Source organism: Balaenoptera borealis, assembly GCF_965194805.1.
Source record: "Balaenoptera borealis genome assembly, chromosome: 11".
NCBI classification, from domain to species: Eukaryota; Metazoa; Chordata; class Mammalia; order Artiodactyla; family Balaenopteridae; genus Balaenoptera; species Balaenoptera borealis.
In genome coordinates, this window is record NC_138868.1 from 27,718,237 (window position 1) to 27,739,394 (window position 21,158).

The 21,158-nt window shown below is 34.6% G+C and overlaps 2 protein-coding genes across 5 annotated transcripts in view; one reads left to right on the plus strand and one right to left on the minus strand.

The window, feature by feature from the left end:
- The window catches only part of IMMP1L (inner mitochondrial membrane peptidase subunit 1), a 73,218-nt gene extending 65,221 nt beyond the window's left edge, over positions 1-7,997 (plus strand). For both annotated transcript variants that reach the window (XM_082343872.1, XM_082343873.1), the window contains 2 exons: positions 6,845-6,955; positions 7,829-7,997. In XM_082343872.1, the coding sequence (XP_082199998.1) occupies positions 6,845-6,955; positions 7,829-7,897 (180 nt within the window). In that variant the 3' untranslated portion in view covers positions 7,898-7,997. The remainder of the gene's footprint in view (positions 1-6,844; positions 6,956-7,828) is intronic.
- DNAJC24 (DnaJ heat shock protein family (Hsp40) member C24) overlaps positions 3,381-21,158 on the minus strand; it is a 63,191-nt gene continuing 45,413 nt past the window's right edge. Inside the window, exons 4-5 of one of the 3 annotated variants that reach the window (XM_082343906.1) lie at positions 12,971-13,039; positions 3,381-9,265 (exon numbers count right to left, since the gene is read on the minus strand). In XM_082343906.1, coding sequence (XP_082200032.1) covers positions 9,135-9,265; positions 12,971-13,039 — 200 coding nt within the window. In that variant the 3' untranslated portion in view covers positions 3,381-9,134. The remainder of the gene's footprint in view (positions 9,266-12,970; positions 13,040-21,158) is intronic. The other 2 variants (XM_082343907.1, XM_082343908.1) reach the window with 2 other exon arrangements.

Sequence of the window (21,158 nt, forward strand, 5' to 3'; positions counted from 1 at the left end):
CCAAAAACTTTGCCCTCTCCTATTACCTTTATGATTTTTGTTTGTTACTTTAATAATTATTAGTTCCTTTACATTCACAGTCATTTTAGAAGAACCATTAAGGAGGCATGAGCAATAGGGCCAGTGCATACCCTGCCTTTGCTGATTACACATTTTAAAATATCTGGCAAACAAACAGTTAGTTAAAAATCAGTCTGTTATTAGGATTTTCTGTTTTTTGAAACTTTTGAAAGGTCAAACATACAAATATCTTACTCTTCAGTCAGAACTTTTTCTTAATTAGATAATCTTTGCTTAATCAAATAATAAGTGAGTTTGATTAGTTTAGTAAATGTGTTATTTGATATTGTGGACTCTTTTCATCAGATTTCACTTGAATCAAGAAAGGTAACACCTGTGGGTTGGTTCCCAAAAGCAGCTTTTGTTAAATGGACACCCGCAGGCCATGAGGCAATTACATTTGTTGCTTGTACTATAAAGGAGGCACTTAACCAGGCTTCAGTAAGTATGGCTGAGAACTAGAGGCTTGATTCTTTTGTCCTGCCCTGAGATTAGGTTTTATCATAGCTCAGGAAGTAAACCTCTGACGTAGAAAGGAAAAACCAAGAATGCTTTAAGGGTTCTTTTAATGCTTTAAAAGTTATTCCTAAAGCTAGTTATATCTGAGACCCTGGGAAAATGCAGATTTGAGCAAAAGTAAACATTTCTAGTTGGCATTCATTGTAAACATATATTCATACATTCTTACTCAGTCTCATGCATTCATTCAAGTTGGCATGGCGTATTTCCAAAAATGAAAAGTAATTAACTCTTTTTAAAAGTTTTGGTTATGAGAAGTAATGAACAAAGACATGGAATTAGGATTTCCATTTTTGGGCATTTGCAAAACATTATAAAATTTTTTAAGTGTTTATTTGAGTTCTTTTCTACTTTAATTGGAAAGTTATAACAGCTTTTCAAAAATACATTTTAAAAATATATTTTAATCTATTTTATGTTAATATTTTATTATAATATTGCTATAGAATTTTTTTCTCTTATCTGGTTTGAATTTTGAATTTAGTAATAACCAGTAGGTTAATCCAACAGACAATAACTGTGTTTTGAGTTAGAAAGGAAATTTTTATTCTGTTCCTTGCTTTACTCCACTCCACTCACCTGACCAGAAAGGTCAGGTTTTAAGTTTTGGACCCATACCAAAAATGTGTTGTACTTTATATTTAAATAAATGAGTTCTTAGCTAGACTGATATTTTAGTTATCCAGAGGTCTGGTGACAGTACTGTAATTGCAGTCATTTACTTGTACTGTACAAAGAAGCAGAGCCTGCTATACGGATTGGAAGTTAGGTCACTGTCTTACCACATTACCAAAGACAAAAAAAAAAATTTTTTTTTTAATTCAATAAAGCTCTTCCTAACCTGCATTGTGATGGACAATGTTCCATTTTTAAAAAGTACAAGTATGACTGAAAGGGCTAGTCATATTAAGACACACATGTATGTGTATGTGCATATATATATTTAAAAATTATTTAACTAATACATACTGGTCACAAAAATGTAAATTTTGAAATACATAAAACAAAATTTTGTGGTTTTTTTTAAGAAGTAATTATACCTAAGCCCTGTAACTTATTTTTTTCAGTCTATTAGCTGTCTACTATTCTGTAAATAAACTCTGTTTAACATCTGCCTACTGACGAATATTTATACCGTTGCCAATTTTGAGATACAAGCAATACCATACTGAACTTATCTGCTTATACATAATTGCATGCTGAGTTTGGCGAATCTTTTCTAGAGATTCTGATAGGGAAAGGGTAAAATGAGGACACCCAGGGCATGCCACTGAAGGGGATGCAAGGCGGAGATGCCAAAGGCACACTTTACTTCCATCCAGAACTTTAGTTCTCACCGAAAGGATTTTCTTCATATTGTTATGAGGCATGCTAAAAAAATAAATAAGACTTTAAATATTAGATACTTTGAACATCTGGCAATTATGGAGTAACTGGGGCTGAACTTGCCCTCCTGCCATAAAGAACTAGAAAACTGGACAAACTATGTGAAACAGTTTTCAGACAATGCGCAGCAGGCAGTACAAGAGATTCCCGAGAGAAGGGAAACAAACAAGGCAAGCCTTATACTTTCCCTAATTTCTGCCTTAAAGCAGTTCTCAGAAGGTGCGAGGAGGAAAATTCAAACAAAGGACGGTGGTCTTGCTGAGTTGAAGAGACAGAGATTAGGGAACAGGGAAGTTTAAGTGGTTGGAATTTATGCATCAAAGCACCAGGGAGAAAAGAGCTACAGAATGATCTCCAGAAATCTATGTATTCTCTTGGTTTTGGGGCTGAACACTAAACTGTGCCTGCTTATGGTGAAATTTAGAGACTGAGCCCCAAACAGCTATTGGCAGCAGCCAAGCAATTCCCAGAGCTCGCACAGGGCTGAGAGTCATGAGTTCTGACCAGCCACAGTGGACAGATCTCATTAAATATTTAGAGCATTCCGTAGAGACCCTGGAATATCATGCCTTAGGAGTGGGCTAGACTAGCCATTAGAGTACAGTGTGAGAGACCCAACTTAAGCTTAAAAACAAGGCTTGACAGGAATAAGCTGATCCACAGCTAACTTAACCGCCTTCCAAAAACCAAACAGACCTCCTCAACATTCAACGCTCTCTAAAAAGAGAACAAAATCCACTCAACAAATGAATGTTCAGCTCAATAACAAATTATTAGATATGTGAAGAAGTAGGAAAATGTAACCCACAACTAGAAGAAAAATAGATCCAGAAATTGAGAGATAATGGAATTAATAGTCATGTGCTCTAAAACACCAATTATAAATATTTTCAAGGATCTAGAGGATGAACATAATGAGGGAGAAATGGTAAATATAAAAAAGAACCAAGTGAAATTTCTACAGCCTAAAAATATATTATATGGTCTTTACAGCAGATTAAAAATTGCAAAAGAAAAGATCCCAGACTGGGAAGAAGTATTTGCAATACCTGTCGAAGGACTTGTACTCAAGATACATAAAGGGCTCTTAAAATGAATAAGAAGAATAATCCATTTTAAAAATGGGCAAAATATTTTAATAGACATTTCGCAAAAGATACACTAATAGGTACAAGAAAAAATACTTATCAGAGAAATGCAAATGAAAACCACAGTGTGACACCAATAGCCTACTAGAATGGCAAAAAATTTTTTAATTGAAAATACCAAGGTTGTGAAGCAACAGAAACACTCATACATTGCTGTTGGGAGTGTAAAATGGTATAATTACTTTGGAAAAGTTTAAGATTAAGCATACACTTATGACCCAGAAATTCCACCCCTACATATTTACTGAAAAGAAACAGTCTTATACATGAACGTTCATAGTGCTTTATTTGTAACAGCCCAAAATTGCAGACAACACAAATATCCATCAACAGGTTCATGGAAAGAAATAGTGATTTACAATGGGATATACTCAGCAGTAAAAAGGAATGAATGACTGATACATGCAACATGTATTAATCGTTTAAAAACTGCTGAACAAAAGCCTGACACAAAATAGTATGTACTGTGCAATCTCACTTATATGAACTTTAGTAAAAGTAGTCTCTAGTAAACAGGAAACAGATCACTAGTTGCCTGGGACGAGGTGTAGGGGTGGGAGGTGGACTGAAAAAGGAGGGAGCTTTCTGGCACAGTAGCAATGTTCTACATCTTGATTGTGGTTGGTGGTTACACAGGAATGCACATTTTTCAAAACTAGTGTCGAAACAAAATGAGCACATTTTACTGTGAAGTATACCTCTAAAATTGATTTTAAAGTGTACACCCTTACCCCATATCAAAAATAAGTACATGTTTCAAAAGTGGAGTAATTGCAAACATAATGAATTTTTTACTGGGAAAGTAAGTGATAGAGAGGTAGATCAGCAAAGGTGACTGCTTTGATTTTAAGACTCACACTCAGAGGTTTTCCCATTTATAGAGAAGCTCTTATTAAAGGTACCATCAGTGATGAGGTTATTTCCTTGTTTCTGTACTTTATATCAAACACTGAAGTCTTAAGATGTAAAGGTTATTCCTTTGCTATGGATGGATGCATGGGTATTAGCATATATGGGCTTCAGGTAAGAGGTAGCATGTTCCATATTTGAACCTACTTCTATTAAATGTCAGTAACTGTACTTCACAGGTTGTTTTAAGGATCAAATGTGTGTTTGTTTGTTTAAATTAGTATGACCAGAAAAGTATGTATAAACACTAGTTTGCGTTACTATTCCTCCCTTTTGTTCCACCCCTTGCAGTCAAGGACTAGGTGTGAACAGCCTGGGTCACACTCCTCCAAAGGTTTCTGGTGGTATGTTCTGGGTCTCTCTTAGCAGATTCCTTTCTGTTCTTGTTAACTTTACTATACCAGAGATAATACTTCATCACTGTATTTATCTAAATTTGGAAGAAACTTAGGTCATAACTGCCACAAAAGTGATTGTGTTTTACAAGAATTTCTACTTAATACTAATCACCAACAAATATTTGAGTTCCAACTTTGGTTTAGGTGTTGTAAAGATTTAAGATCATGACATGATTATTGTCTGTTGGCTTTTTCAGTCATAAAATAGTAGACATACACAAAAGCCAAGCATGTAAGAGGATGTTATGATTACCAGAGCCCCATGTAGGGCAGACTTTAAGTGTTTTAAACAATCTAGGGTATTTGGTATGTGCAGGCAACATTGGGAAAAGCTTCATGGAGAAAGGAAATGTATATTGGATCAATCGGATGGGCAAAAAAAGATCTTCCTGGATTGTTAGTATCTTTATTAGTTTTTTGAATTTTGTTCTCCTTTGCTTATATTGGTGTCCCTAACTTTATAATTGTATTTAACTATTCGTATATGTTACCTATTTTTAGAACTCAGGAACAAACACATATTAAGGAAAAACTATGGAAATTTAGACAACAAAGATGTTCACATTGTAGTTTCTCCCAAGGCAGTACTTCAGAATGTATTTAATGACTTATTTTAGCTTTTCCAAATACACTATTTTGTTCTTCTTTTCATCTGTAACCTGAGATGTACTCATTTTTCTATTTGAGCAGCCTTAAGCTTCACTACATATAAATCTACTTATTATATAGGTAGGAATGAACCTTGCTATTGGCCCTAGAACCTATAACTAGTTCCACTAGTAGAAGTTAATGATCTTACAATATCTGATATTCTTTCAAAAAACTTTTATCCTTTCTCTACAAATAGATTTCACATTTAAGTATATCTAAATGAAAATAATTAACTTGATTCATTTTTGGCTAATATTCCTACATGATATAAGACATTCCAAAATTATATATTCCAAAATTATATAATCTCTAAATAAAGTATAATTCAAATTTTACATGCTTGTATAAATTTATTTTTCCAAAAGGTAATTCAGGGGTGATGGGGGGGGGGCGGAGAATGAATAGGCAGATCACAGAGGATTTTGGGGGCAGTGAAAATACTGTGTATGGTACTGTGATGTGGATACATGTCATACATTTGTCCAAATTCATAGAATGTACGCCACCAAGAGTGAACCCTAAGGTCAACCATGGGACTTGGGGTGATGATGATGTCAGTGTAACAGACATGCCACGCTAGTGGGGATGTAATGGGGAGGCCGTGCATGAGTGGGGGCAGGAGGTATATGGGAGATCTCTGCACCTTCCTCTCAGTTGTGCTGTTAACCTAAAACTGCTCTAAAAGGTAGTCGTTTTTAAAAATTTTGTGACATTTAAAAAAATTGGTCATTTCTTATTAAACCTAATATGAATATTTTTCTTCATATAAGGTTCCCAAGTAATAGTCAAAAGAATAGTGAAAATTAATTCCTTTCCATAGATCATTTTGGTCTGGTCAATAATTCAACTTTCTTGGGTAACAAAAGCTATGAAAAAGAAACTTTTTAAAATGCAATTTTGAAGACTGTTACTGAAGAGTAATTTTTAAAGCTTATATTGAACAGATATTAACGGGCAAATATCTCATATCACAGTGGGCATTTTTTTAAGTAATGTGTTCTGTTCTAAATATACTTATGATTGTCACTGAGTAAAAATTTAAATTTATGTTATATCCCAGTTAATACACAGGACATATAGAAGATGGGATCTTTTCATTTAGTAGAAGGTCACCATCATTAATTTTACAACTGATGATTTTATAATAGGTCCTTCTAGTTCTTGATGGTCATTATTGAAGTATAATGCATTGAAGATATGGCCTGTACAAAGGCAGAACAAGGATCTTAATTAGAATTCTGACAAGCCCACTCCAATAAAATGATGAGATTATTTGTAATTGATGTCACAATCAATTACCATTTAGTTCATCATGAGCATTCTAATAGGTCTGGCCTTGGTATTGGCCCCAGGATGTTGCTGAGTGAATGGCTGCCCTGCTTATGCTGTTATTGAGACAGGAGGGCACATTTTCAGTCAGCATCCTAATGACCTCTTTTGAAGTCTATTAAATTAATGACCCTGTCACACTGTTTTGATCTCTTATAACCTCAGTTTGGGGTTTGCATAACAAATTAATGTTTGGGAACCATATGGCAAAAAAGATAGGTCTTTTTAAAAGTTGAAATATTAATATTACTTATTAATATTTAGTAAAAGTTATTTTATTAGGCAAGAAATAACAGCAAAAATGCAAATTATAGGGTTTGAATGTATTTTATAAAAGAGAACTTTAGGACATTTCTCCCTACCTCCAAAAGACATGATTTTTAATTTATAGTACCCAGATTTGTTTTTCTTTTTTAAAGGGGCTGCTTTCTTCTATAATTCTAGGTGCCAGTGGGTCATGTGTGGTTAGAAGGTGATAATCTACAGAATTCTACAGATTCCAGGTACTATGGACCTGTTCCATATGGACTAATAAGAGGACGTATCTTCTTTAAGGTACTACTGTTTTCTGCTTAAAATGCAGGCTTTCTTCTCTGAGCTGGGAAAAAAACCAAAACCAAAAAAAAAAAGTTTCTTTCAGAAGAACTGAAATCTTTAGGCTGTCAGTGGACATAAAACTGTTGCAATGACTACACTTTATGAACATGTTGGCCTTCATAGCTATAAACATTACCACTCCCCCATTATGACAGGTAATTGAGAATAATTTTTGTTTGAAAAATAAAGTTCAGATTAGTTGTAGCATAAGAAGCTTTTAATTTGACTCTCCAAAAATTTAATTTTCTCTCGTACAACTTTTCCAACCATATTCATACCCAGGGCATATACTAATATGCATTTGCAGAAGAGCAATCTAGCAACTAGCTGGAATGCAGGGATATCCCAGTTAAGTATAGTGAGTAATGCACTTATCATGGTTGTAGTAAATGTAATAGTAAAGATTATTGTTATCATTGGCTTTTCCTTCTTGCCACAAGCAGTCAGGAGAAAAACAGACATAAGTATTCGGGGCTGTTGGATAATTTACAGGATCTTTTACACTTAAGCAGATGTTATATTCAAGTACTTAGGTTTACAGTTAACTTTGACGATAGTGAAAGAAAAAACAAACATATACACACTGCACACATATTATTTTCTAGTATAATGTTTGAATGTTCCAAACTTTAGAGGGTTAAATACATACACATACAGGTTTACTTTCTACAGTCTTATTTTGAAGTAGAAAATTTGTTCTTGATTGAAGAATAGGGAGAAAGTATTTAATTATACGGCATAGAGAAAGGGATGAATGAAAAAAAGAAGGGAATATGATGATGCTATGATATCACTTTACTAATTGTCTTCAATCACATTTGGATTTTACAGATTTGGCCTCTGAATGATTTTGGATTTCTACGTGACAGCCCTAATGGCCACAGATTTTCTGATGATTAGCAAGCATTTATTCTTTTGATTTGATTATTGTCTTCTGTTAAAGTGAATTTATTATTGTCACTGAAACCATGTTACTTACTAATAAACTATTTGCTATTCAGTTTTAGTTATTTTTAATTGTTGAATGTAAAGAATAAGCAACACAAACTCTGCAAGCTATATTTGTTCAAAATATATGGATAAAAATGTAATCCAAAATAAGTCATCTAAATTTTGATATGAAAATATTTTTAGGGAAAACCTGGAACAACCTCACTTTTAAATTTTTGGTTGTATAGGTATAAGGAAAGTAATTTACTCCTCTTGAATATGCCTCATACTTTAGCTACATTTGCAAGGCAGAGTACTAACTAGTCTTATAAGTAAGTCCAAACCAACAATATACCAAGAGTTTGACCTAATAAAAAGCTGCTAAGTCACATGCTTGGATTACTCATTTGAAATTAAGAAAGAATGTTTCAGTGATCCCATAAAGGATTCCTTAAAATTTTTTAAATGAGTTCTGACTCATACGGTCCATAGAATATTAAATATATAGAAAAATAAAAGCTTTACTATAATCAATAATAACAAACACATTAAAAAAGTCCATTTCATCATACCAGCAACGCAGTGGCCATGGTTTTCTGACTCCAAGGCTCTCCTTCTTTCTCCGGTTGCCATTTCACTTTATTAACTTTGAAATAACTCACGAATATCCATATCCAGCCTTCATCATGGGAGAGCTAGGCTCACATATTATTCAAGAAGATTCTAACTTAATTCTAATGACCTGAGATTTGAAATAGTTGTACAAAAGGCCTATAACTTTAGCAGCTAGGAATATGTTACTTCAAAAACTTAGCAACTATAAAGGAATATGATGATACTGTGACCCATTAAAAGATGAGACGCACTTATATGAAGAAAGGAAAATTCTTATATTTTGTACCAAGGAGAAAATGCACCAATAATAAACTTCTCAGATGGGAATTCACTAAATATAACTTTTAATTCAAGCCCCCTTTCTTAGCGATCTGTAAATATAAAATGTAAATACATATGAATAATGAAATTAATTTTCTATTAATCTAGGTGGACTTTGACAGTCTTATATTTTCTCTGCAAATAATAGAGCTGACAAAAAAGAATCCTTTTTTTTTAATCAGCTTTATATGTTTGCTTGAATGGACAAAGGTGGAGTAGATTTTCCTCCATGTGTCTGAATACACTAAAGAATTCCACTTAGTGAACAATCTCAGCGATAATGAAGGAGTTCTATAACTAGTGAACACGTATCACAAGAAATCAGCGTCACTTCTTCTGCTTCATCCTTGGAAACACTGTATTTTCCACCACATCGACAACTCAGAGAAAAAGAATGATCATCTGCAAAGAAAACAAAATGCTTACATGTAACTGCTTCGTTAATGCCTTTTTAAAAAATGCAGCTATTCCACAGAAACTGCAAAAGAATAAAGAAAAAAGATCAGTCAATATAAAATATATTTAAATGAGAACTTGAAAAGATTTCTTGTATACGGGCAGTGTTTCTAAAAAATTATCTACTAAAAAATCTTTATCTGTGGAGGAAATGTATTGAGGGTATGAAACAATAGACCAGAGATCCTGTAGGGGAGAGCAGATGCTCAGAAGTGACCAATGAAATTTATTTGAAGTCTTCTGTTTTCTTAAGATTCATGTAAATTTTACATTCTTCTGAACAATGTGGTTGTCTAAAATATTACTGTGAAGGAAGAAGAGAAACAGCCCTACCTGTCTTATTGTTAAGGAGCATGCCTTTGCCAGCAGTATATCCTTTCAGCGAAAACTGCTGACTTGACTGTTTATCAGGTTCAGCATTTGAATCCTATCTGTTCTGGTATCACACTATTTCAAGAATCCTGACTTAAATGTATAGACATATACTATGGTGTCCTTTCTGTGGGGGCTATGTGTGTGTACCTGTTTGGTGTTTACAAATGATTTAGGAACCAAAAGGACAATCACTGAAGTGAGATGCCCAAAGGAGGCAATATGGTGCAATGTTCTGCCTACAAATGGGGGAAATTTTATAAGTTTCATCTTCCTAGGAAGTTGAAATACTTTGTCTTTTAGCTGAAAGAATCTCTGATCCACTGGTTATTCCATTTTACTGTCACTGAGGAGTGACTGTCAAAGAAAAATAATTACTGATCTCATTATTTTACTACTGTCATTAAAAAAATTAGAGATAAATGAACTAAATCTCTAAAGATATGATTTCTTACAATCAAATATCTTCATTCAATTCTCAAACTTCATTTTTTAACACTTAGATCTCATCATATGGCAAGAAAAGAAGAGAAAAGAAAAGAAAAAGAAAAAAATTCAACTGCCTTGGATTTGTTCTCTAATCAACTTTGGTCTTGGAAAAACAAGCAGTTAAATAAGCCAGCTTTACATGTTTCTTTTATCAGTAAGGAAAACATTAATTCACAATCCTGCTTTTCATTTTTCACCACAATGTCTTTTTTCTCTATAAAGAAAAATAATTTCATCTTGAATTTTAAAACACTAACATCTTCCCTGTCTGAGCCAACATATATGTGTAATAGAGCATGATTTCAAAGTGAACTATTTTATTATTAAATTGTCTAAAAATGTACATATTCTAACCATTGGTTTTCTTGAGCTAAATCTCCCTCTTGTTTTTTCACCACCTCAGTGAACACTGAGAAACAATTTGAGGTGACATGTGCTTGGTAAATGGTGCAGAGGCCACCATGGGCTACTGTGTGGAGTTTTGTCATAGATGATTCCAAATGTTAATGCTCACTAAAACTCACATCTTTTTAAATGTCTTCTTAAATTATTCTACTATCACTTAAAGTGATATCTTCACAGAAATCATAATTTTAAATACACTGAATGAAGACAAAACAACCAAGCTGTATAACAGACTAACTGTAAGGGGAGTGGCTAACTTCAATCTCTCAATAGCTCTTCAGGTATGCCTTTTAAGCATAATAAAATGCATCATTTCCTACTGTTCCTGGACCGAGAAGCTGATAATTTGGCTATGTTTATCATGTAGGATTTCATCCACTTTTCTCCTATTCTGGATCTTCACCTTCCAAGGTTATTCTGAAAACGCCCATGAAGGAATCATCAAATGCTTTTGCTAGTCCAGTTGACCACACTTTTTATGTACTTTCATCTGCCAAGGCTGCTCTTTGCAATCGCACAGAACAATTCCGAATTGCAAATTCAACTGCAAAACTCACATGGCCAGTTTTTAAATATTCCTGCAAAAATAAGAGCTTCATGTAGCTGTTGCTCACTATTTTCTCTCATGAGGATAAGGACTATTTCTATCTTTACAGTGATAAAAAACCCTTAATTTAAATAAGTATCTAAGAACATCCTATACTTTTAAGATTAACTGTAGCTGCTTATAACCGATTCATTGGCTGTAGCCGGGATGCTTATCTTCTTCACTGTCAAGTTTACTTTAGGGAGTACCAAGGACAATAACATTTATGATAATTCTTGACTTCATGTTGTATATATCTTTCAATGTCTTGGCATTTTCACTTGTTATCAAAAAGCCCATATATTTGCTCACTGAGCAGATGCTTGAACCACACTAATCCACAGTCTTAATTTAAAATAAAATCTTAAATTGATTATATTTTTAAAATTTTACTAAAAAAAGTAAAAATTACAAAAACCAGTTTTCACTATTTTAATATTATCAGGAATTATTAGTAAACAAAACATATTAGTCATATCAACTACAACAAGAAGAACTAATTTGTCCAATAAGAGATGGACACACACACACATATACTGGTTGATAAGCTGGCAATACTGTATTTTCAAAAAATATTATTTAGCTGGGCAAGTCTCCCTGATAAACGACATGTTCTAATCTATCCCCTTCACAAAGTAGCAGTGAAATCAGTGTCACTAGTGTATTCTATTTTCACAGCAGTAGCTCTTCCTGTTTACTCTGATGGAACTATCATGAACCCCGGGAGCCCCAGTTACACAAAATCTCAAGTTTTCCAATCATTCACTGCAAATAAGAATTTCTACTCCAGGATTTCATTTGGCAGTTTAGGAGCAGAGTGGCTCATAGGCAAAAACATGATTCCCCTTCTAAGTCAATATAGCTTTGTGACCCAACTTCCTAAGAGCACTAAGCTAAGAATTTGCCATTAAAAAATATTCCAGTAAACTTGGTTTCGGAAAGGACAGGCTGTTTATCTTCTACTTATCCACACTTACTAATACATTTTTATAAACCCCCAGGAAATCTGTACCCCAGGCTGAATAATAAAGTTATAGGACTAAGAGTATATAAAAATTCTAGAAAACAGTAAGATTTCTTCATTTGCCCAGAGAAACATGGAATTGTGGTATTCATGGCTTCCATTTTAAAAAAAGGAACTTAATAAAACCTAACCAGAGCAATTCACAGAACGAATCTGAAGAATGGAAAATTACGTTAGATTTAAGTTTTTAAATTCTATTAATAGGAAAGGGGAAAAAGATATGACTTCATGGTAGGTAAAAGGGAGTGACAGATTTTTCTTTTCCACTTAAGACACAATCAAAAAAGGAGGTTAAACATCAAGCTCCAAGTAGAAGAGTATAACATGTATAACATTAAAATCCCTGCTCTGACAATTTATCATTCCATATAAAGAAACAAAAATAAACATATATTCTAATAGGAATTCATCTCAAGTGTCAACATAGGATGGAAAAAATGATCTCCTTTGACTTTATATTCCCTATTACACAGATGGAGAGTAAACAAAAAATCAAAGTAGTTTAAAAAAGAAAACCATATGAAATCTTAAGTACCTAACATCTAATTAGGACAGAAAAATAACTGGAGGTAAGTCACATAAGTGGACATCAATAATTGGAGTTTAGAATGAAACAAAATATTCCAAACAAAAACACCCACATATATATAGAAAGCCAAGCTGTTATTTCCAAGCATCCTATGAAGGTTTTTTCTTTTTTTTTGAAGGTTTTTTTCTTATAGGAGGTCCCTAATATTTTTCCTGATTGTAATCAAGAGAAAAAAATAATTCCAACCTTCATTCCAAGACATTTCTTCAAGATACACTCGAGCATCTACTGGTCCCATATTTCTTAGATCATCTTCTGTAAAATACAGAATGAGACACTTAATTTTGATACTTAAATCATAACCATGAAGAATGCTAAGAAGGCAAGTTCAGCCTGGTCACTACAATTCTAATTATTTAAAAACTTAGCTTACTACTTTTGATAGCAGTTTTAAAGCTATCTGACTTCAGCTGACTAAAAAAATCCAGGACATCTCATAAACAGTCAAAATCTATCCCATTTTTCACAAGCATGCAACAAGCAAAACCATGAAGTTGATCTTGATGATTCTTTGTGATCAACTAATGAACTCTTTAGTAGGGGGAAATTTTCTGTCAGATAAACTATATTTGTGACTAAGAAAGACTGTGGAGTCAGGTAAAAAACTAACTATATTTGAACCTCAGTTATAATATTTTACTAGCTTTGTAACCTTATATATATCAAATTATCTCTTATCTACTTTAGAAGGGTCACTCTGGACTGAATTATGTCCCCCCTCCCAAATTCTTATGTTGAAGCCCTAACTCCCAACATACTTTATTTGGAAATAAGCCTTTTAGGAGGTAATTAAGGTTAAATGAGGTCATAAGAGTGGGGTCCTAATCTGATAGAACTGATGGCGTTACAAGAGGAAGAAGAGAGAGGTCTCTCCCCACTCACATGCACAGAGGAAAGTATCATATGAAGACACAGCAAGAAAGTGGTCCTCTGCAAGCCAGAAAGAGACCTGACCAGGATTCTCATCAACTTGCACCTCAATCTTGGACTTTTCAGCCTCCAGCACTGTGAGAAATAAATGTCTGTTGTTTAAACCACCCAGTCTACGGCATTTTGTTATGGCAGACAGAGCAAACTAATACAAGGGTGTTCTTCCAATCAATTGAGATCAGGCTAAAAGTGCCTTAAAGAATAAGGCTCTAACCAAATGTAAGGGGGCTTTTAGTCATCTGATTTTTAATTGCTCACAACAGAGTAATAGGTAACTTAAAGGAATATTTTAAAATATTTTAATAGCCATGCAACACAACCTTTCTGTGTTGATGTTCCACTGCTGTTTCCTGGGCCAAAGTTTTCCCTACAGAGGGAAGGTCCAAGGAAACCTGGAATGCCACCTAAATTTAGTAGGAATATGGCCTAGGTAGTATAAGCATGCACTCTTACTTAAAGCAAGTGTACTGTAGGACAAAGAAAGCAACTATAGACGAGAAGCACTTGTCTTTGTTTTTAAAGGCACGCTGTACTTCCTGTATGCTTGTATTGTTCTGCTAGAAGTCAATGCTTAAAAGAAACTACTAAAATCCACCTCCCACCCCAATGAAATTTTCTTTAGCTGTCTCACTAGTCTCTTGTTCACTTGCTGAGAATGCTTCCCTTTGTTCCGTTGTGTGAATGCCTGCGATTTAATTATATTTAATAACTGCCTGTTCAAAATTTATTGGTGAGTTACACAATTTTAAAATAGATGAAAAGATTATACAATATTTTGAACTCACCATGCTTTTCTATTAAGGTATGTCAAATATTATATCACTTCATATTTACTGGGTACTAAGTCTATTAAACTGTTCTAAAACCCAAAGATAAAGACTTCTGCGAAGTGGTCACGGGTGGTTCTTCCATCTCTGTGTGTCCACTGAATAGCCTATGCAAAGTGTATCAGTATGTGAGGTAGTTTTTGAACAAAACAATTTAATTTCCACATTCTATATAAAGTTTACTTGGTTATAGGTTATTCAGTATTCCAAATTAAAAAAAAAATTCTATCTAAAAGTCTCGTGGACTTTTATCATGTGTTTCAATTTCTTACGCAGAAGGACCAAGATAATCTGCTTGAATGCAGAAATGAAACACTGTTTTAGAATTGGAGAATGGGGGGGTAATTGGCACTTCATAGAGCTTGGTTAGGGGAAAAACAGGTATAAATAATTTACAATCAAGTTGCCTATATTCCAGGGCATCTTATAGATATCTTAAGTAATTTTGAAATCGGAGCAAATCAGACAAGGCAGAGGTATGACAAGATGAATAAACCTTAATCTAACCTATCTTGGACACCTGTAATACATTAATTGTTAAAAAAGACAACCCATTCCTAAGTATCCATTATGCCATGTTTATTTTAAAATAATTAATGAGAAATAACTGGCAAATATAACTGCCAAGCAAGTCAGGTTTGTATTGTTCTGCTTCTCTACTAGGAAGCTATTGTTATTCTCCCTAGTTACTATTTTATGTGGAACTCTTTCTATTATTCCACCTACTCCAAAAAGTGGCTTTTACATTTTTATTACTTTTTTCCTCTTTCTGTACAGGAACTTTATTGTAGCTAACTACTTCTTAGTTGAAAGATCAGTTTAGACCATATCTCATGGTAAAAGGGAAAGAAAATAGAACATAAAAATGGTTAGTACTTTACCCAAGGTCAGAGTTACAAGGAGTATATTAAAATATTCTCCTGTTCTGTGCCTATCTAAACATCTACATATTGACCTGATTATTCAATACTATATGCACACAGTCCAAGTTTTGTGGGGATACTGGTTTTAAAAGTCAGTATCTGACACAAGAGCGGACAGAGGCTTCCCCTGCTATCTGAAAGTAGAGCTTTCCTATGAAACCTTTTGTAAGCCAAAATAGGTAAAGCAAAGAAGAAATTACCTCAAGACATATCTTGATAACGGATGCACAAAATAATTCAGGATAAAGCACAGATGCTCACAGACACAGTTCAAAGCTATGGTGGCTTGATGCTGAACGTAGTTCCCAGGGAGAGAGGCTGGCAGTGCCACTCTGGCCGCTTGGGGCTCACCGCAAAGCAAATGCTGACCACTGTTTTCACTTTTCACCTCTTTTCATAAAGGTGAACATCCACTTAGGATTTCTTTCCATTAAGTGAAAGCAGGTACTAATGTAGGTCTTTCATGAAAGCGAAGTGGAGTAAAGCAAATTTTTGAAAAGCGGAGGATACCTGCGTACTGTATGATTTCCCCATTGTGTGAAATGTAACAGGCAAAACTATCCTGTGATGTTGGGCGTGGGAGAGTGAGTAGTGACTGCAAGAAGTTACAGGGGCCTGCTGGGGTGCTGGTTAGTTAGATGGGTGTGTTTACTGTGAAAATCCATCAGGCTGTACACTTAGGATCGGTGCATTCCTCTGTATGTATGCTATACTTCAATAAAAAGGTTTAGGTATAGTGTTGAAACTCTAATGGCTATATTTTTAAATAGAAATAAGGAAAGAAAAGTCAGGGGAACGAAGTAAAGAGCTCCGTAAGAAAGTGTGTATCCTTTGAAAGGACCATAATCTAACAACTTCTGAAAAAGGCTGAGGGTGATTAAGTCAGGGGAAAATTGGATCCCTGGAGAACTGTATGATGAGCAGAGAGGGTACTCACAAGGAAAAGGTGAATCTAAATGCGGGGGGTGGGGGCGGGGGGCAGGGAGGAGACCACCATCTTTTGTTGAGAGGCAGGTGTCCAGCGAATGGGGCAACAGCAACTCCCCGCCCCCCCCACTACCATTACAAGGAAGGAGCACAAACTAATCAATGTTTCTTTTTTTTCTTTTTAAACAATGATCTCTGCTTGTCCACCACTGTAGATATAATTAGAAAACTTAATTCCTCCCTAGCCCTTAAAGTAACTCACAGGAACCCTGTAATTAGCTTTGATTATTATCTACTAATCAGGCACTGCATCTGCAAAAGACATAAGTTCGTTTTCTTTTGAGTTTTACATATTATAAATATTTTTGCTCATTATAATACTGTAATAGGCATCTGAAAATGTAAACCCTATCTTAAAGTTCTCCTTAATAGGACAGTACTAAAAATCATGAGAAAACAGAAACTGACTTAGAAAGTGATTTAATTAAATAAGCAGATCTAAGATTTGAATCTGGAATCTTAGCTACAGAATGGTAGTAATTTTTTAAAAAAACCCAAAAAACAGCCCTTTGGAAAGAAGAGCACTGCCTGGCATTTGGTGAACTCCATCTTGAGTCCAATGTCACTACATGATTCCGAATTCTTTTGAAGTGAATGGGTTCAGCTTTTTCTAAGATATCTAGGAATGTTAAGGTCTGTGCACAACCTGTACTGTTCTCACAAGCTTAAGCAAATATGGAGACAAGAAAAACTTCCAGATTTACTTACATGTGGAAAGCAATGCACTATCGTTAAAGAGAGATTCCCAACCAATATAATGATAAAATCAAATAATTTATGTGGTTACTTGAAAAAGAATCTTTCAACCTTTAGAAGTATAGGCCCTTCTGACCTTGTGTTCTATTGGATTTGTCTGACAACAAGAAGTGAAAGAATTCTGTGGCTCCATTGTCTCAACAGTGGGATCTAAGAAAACACTGGCAGGACTCATCAGAGAGGTTTATGAGCCTGCAATTCAAAGAGATTAAAAGGAAAATCTACGGAGATTCTTTCACACTGAAGAATAACATTAAATAACTATTAGCAGCTTGGTTCAGTAAAGCTTACTAGAGCTCTCGCTGGGTCATTCACAACTTTCTAAAAGAGGAAAGGTTTTTTTCAGCTCCATTTGGGAATCAATAAATATTCCTTACTTCTTACCAGACAATGGAATTCCAGTCTTTTAAAACTTCCTCCTAATGACAGTAAAATTTCTAAAACAGCTCTTTGTTTGCTGCCTATATAATTACACTTCCTAATCCCAGGAAACCTTTTCGAACTGTAGCTACAATTCAAATAAATAAGTAAAAATAAATAAATAACAGCAACAAAAAGCCACCGAGAAGAGGAATTAAACTTTATTCTTTATGGATGAGATATCTAAAAGTCTCATTCAACCCACTACTGGCCAAAAGATCTAGTCTATCTGCAACTCTGTCCCTACTATTCAAGAGTGGCAATGCTGTGTGTTACTCAAGTGACCAAGTCCCCAGAACGCTCTCATTTAGCAGTTAGTGCATTGTATTTATTTTTATGCCATTCAAAACAAAGTTTATTTCAAACTTACAGAAGTCATCTATGTGTGTTAAAAGCAAATTGCAGTATTTTCCTTTAGGTCTAAATTAGTATCTTGCTGCTTTAAAACCAAGTAATTTAATTTTAAACAATCACCTCCTTCTTAAAAATCATTTCAGTATACATGATTAAATCTTTCATATAGGAAATAACTTGAAGGAAATCAGTTCCTTGTCCTTAATAGTCTATGTTCTTAGAACAGTCTCTACCTTGATAAGAGATTCAGAATCAGGCAACGTTTAACTTGAAACCTATTCATTAAATCATAAAGCTCTATAATTCTTTCCCAGATGAAATTAAAGAGTCACAACTGCAAGGCTTTCCATATTGAAGAAAAACTACAAACTTGGAGCTTAATTATGGACTTGAAGAACTACGGTTCTTTCATAAGCTGAACAGAAACCCAGGGCTCATGAAAGGTACCAGATGAAACCCGGAAATTGAATTCCGTGTTTCACTACAGAAAGGCAGAATACAGTAGCAGAAGTAAGCCTGGCCTCTCACTCTGACCCTCAAATATGCCTCATTCCTGACTACCTGGAACTAAAATAGTAGGTTGTACACACCTGTTCAAAACTTGGCAGCCCAGCACAGTGATTAAGAGTCAGAGAATGGCTTTGAGTTTCCCCTCTTATCAATTACTAGCTATGTGCCCTTAGTCAAATTACTTAAACCCTCTGGGCCTCAGACTCCTTTTCTGGAAAACAGATATTAATATCTTCCTTACAAGGTTGGTAAGCAATGATTAAAAGACAATTGCCATAGTTCTAGTGCTCAACAAATAGCTGCTATTTTAACTGTTTGTGTTGACCTGTCTATAACAGACCACAGGAAAGTGACTCAATTATTGCATGGTTGGGGGGCGGGGAATGGGGGGAGCCTCAAGTACCACAGTGTAGGACGGCAGCAACTCTTCACCTTGTCTGGATTTGTAACAGTGTTAAGAAGTTTGATGTACTTTACTACTGTCAGTCACATTAAAATTGATCTATTATTATCAAAGCCATAGTCCATATTATTATTTAGTCCTTCCAAAGTATCAAACAGAACTGAAAGATGGGGAAAAAAAAATCAAAATAATTTATGGATTAAATTCAGAAGTTAGACATAATGACAGTAGATTAGAAAGTCAGGGAAGGCTTTCTTTTGTGGGGGGTGGAGCTAGGAGGACTAGAGTTGGAACTTGAACAAAGAATAAGCTGTGAAGAATCAGAATGCGAGGGTATTCTGAGTAACAACAAACAGTATAAGCAGATGTGTTTGGGAACCCCTAAATGAATGGGGAGAAGATTCACATTAGGTTTGTGACTGGTGATAAGGCTGGAAGAAGTAATCAGGGACAAACTTAAGAGCTTCTGTCCCATTTAAATTCCATGTGAATGGGTAAATGTTGTGTTAGGGAGTGGGTAGTTATATAAGTTCTTAAACAAGAGTAAGAATAAAGAAAGCTAGACCAATCAAAATGTAAATGACTGTGGGAGAAGGCCAATTAGCAGCTGTGGAAGTAACCTGAGTCTATGTTATAATCTGGGTATGGTCTATTGTGGTAGCTTTGAGAATAAAAAGATCACTTAGAGGAAAAAAAAGAACACATTAAAGAAGAAATGCCAACACTCATTTTTAATTCATTGGCTATATACTGAGCAAACTAGAAGTAATCAGAGTGTAATATGAAAGAAAGGTTTCAAGTCTGAGGGTTAAAAACAAGCAGTGAGAAAGGTGGACCCAGTCTTGGTTTTGAACCCATTGATTTCAGTCAGGTCAAGTACCCGAGTAGAAATTAGGAAAGAGGTTAAAGACGGAGACACAAACTTCCTAAAATCCTACATTTTCTCTGTTATTAAATCAAAACTTCCAATTATGTCCAAGTATTACAGGATTATAACTATAATCTTGCCCATAGGTTTCTATAGCATTATTTGAAACTAGCCAAATTTTTATTCAAAATCATTGAGAAATGATCTTAAAATACATTGTCATTGCAAAGGCAGTTATTTGTATTCAAGTAAAAGTAACAAATAATGCGAGTAGTCACCTTCTTATGACAAAGAAGATGAAGCAAGAGGACCCTCACAGAAAGTTTTATCTATATTATCTTCCCTCTCTGAAGAAATGCAAGTCCCTAACTGTCTAGATGGATTTTCTGCATCATTTCACATACTTACTTTTCCCAGAAAGTCACCAAAAAAACATGCCCCCTGATGCTTATCTTCAAGTTTTACCTGAAGCACATTTTTATAGCCAATTTTCAAATTCCTAAAATCAAATGGAAAAACTGATATGACCATAAATGGAAACCCTAATCTGACTAATACAAGTATCTTATAAGGGTCAGTTTTAGCACATAATTTACACAAACATCCACTGGCCTTAAGTCATTATTCCAAACAGTTAACCCAAATTCGTATTATCTACATTTAAAAGTATTAATTCGCTTCTTATGGAGTTAATCAGTCTTAGTGTTAACTTGCTTTTCAGCAAGTACTTTTATTTTAAATTTAAGAAATTACATGTTGATTCAGTTCTCTGACACATAAATGTTGGTGGGGTTTAAAGGTACGTTCCTCATCTGGTCCAAGATTTACTTATTTATCTCCCATTCTCAAATATTTATCCTAATAAAGGGATGGAGTGAACTGTATAATACAACAACTGCAACGACCTTTTGTATCTAGGTAAGGAGAGTATAGCTGATTAGCTTTAAGTAAAGACACTAACTTTACAACGTTTGGCTCAATCCTCTTCAGAGCCCAGCTGTCTTGGGTAGCCAAGCACTTGGCCAATTGTGCAGCATGAAGGCTCCACATCACCAAACTAATTCACTAACAGAGAAACAAGGTACATCTTAATATAAAACAATATACCACCAAGGACTCCAGACACAATCCACTTATTTTTTTTACAACATAATTTAATTTGACTGACTTCATTTGAAGGTCTGTTCCTCTTCAGATCACAGTGAAGTAACCTAACTCATAAGCTGTGTCACTCCACACAGCCACCGAGACATCAGAGATCTGTGTGACTCACACTACAAAGCTATTGAATCACGATCCCTATTCTTTTCATGATATACTTCTGACGTGTTTTTAAATGTGCTTAATATATGAGAAAACTCCCCACAAGAATTATAAAGGCACAAAAATCTATTCA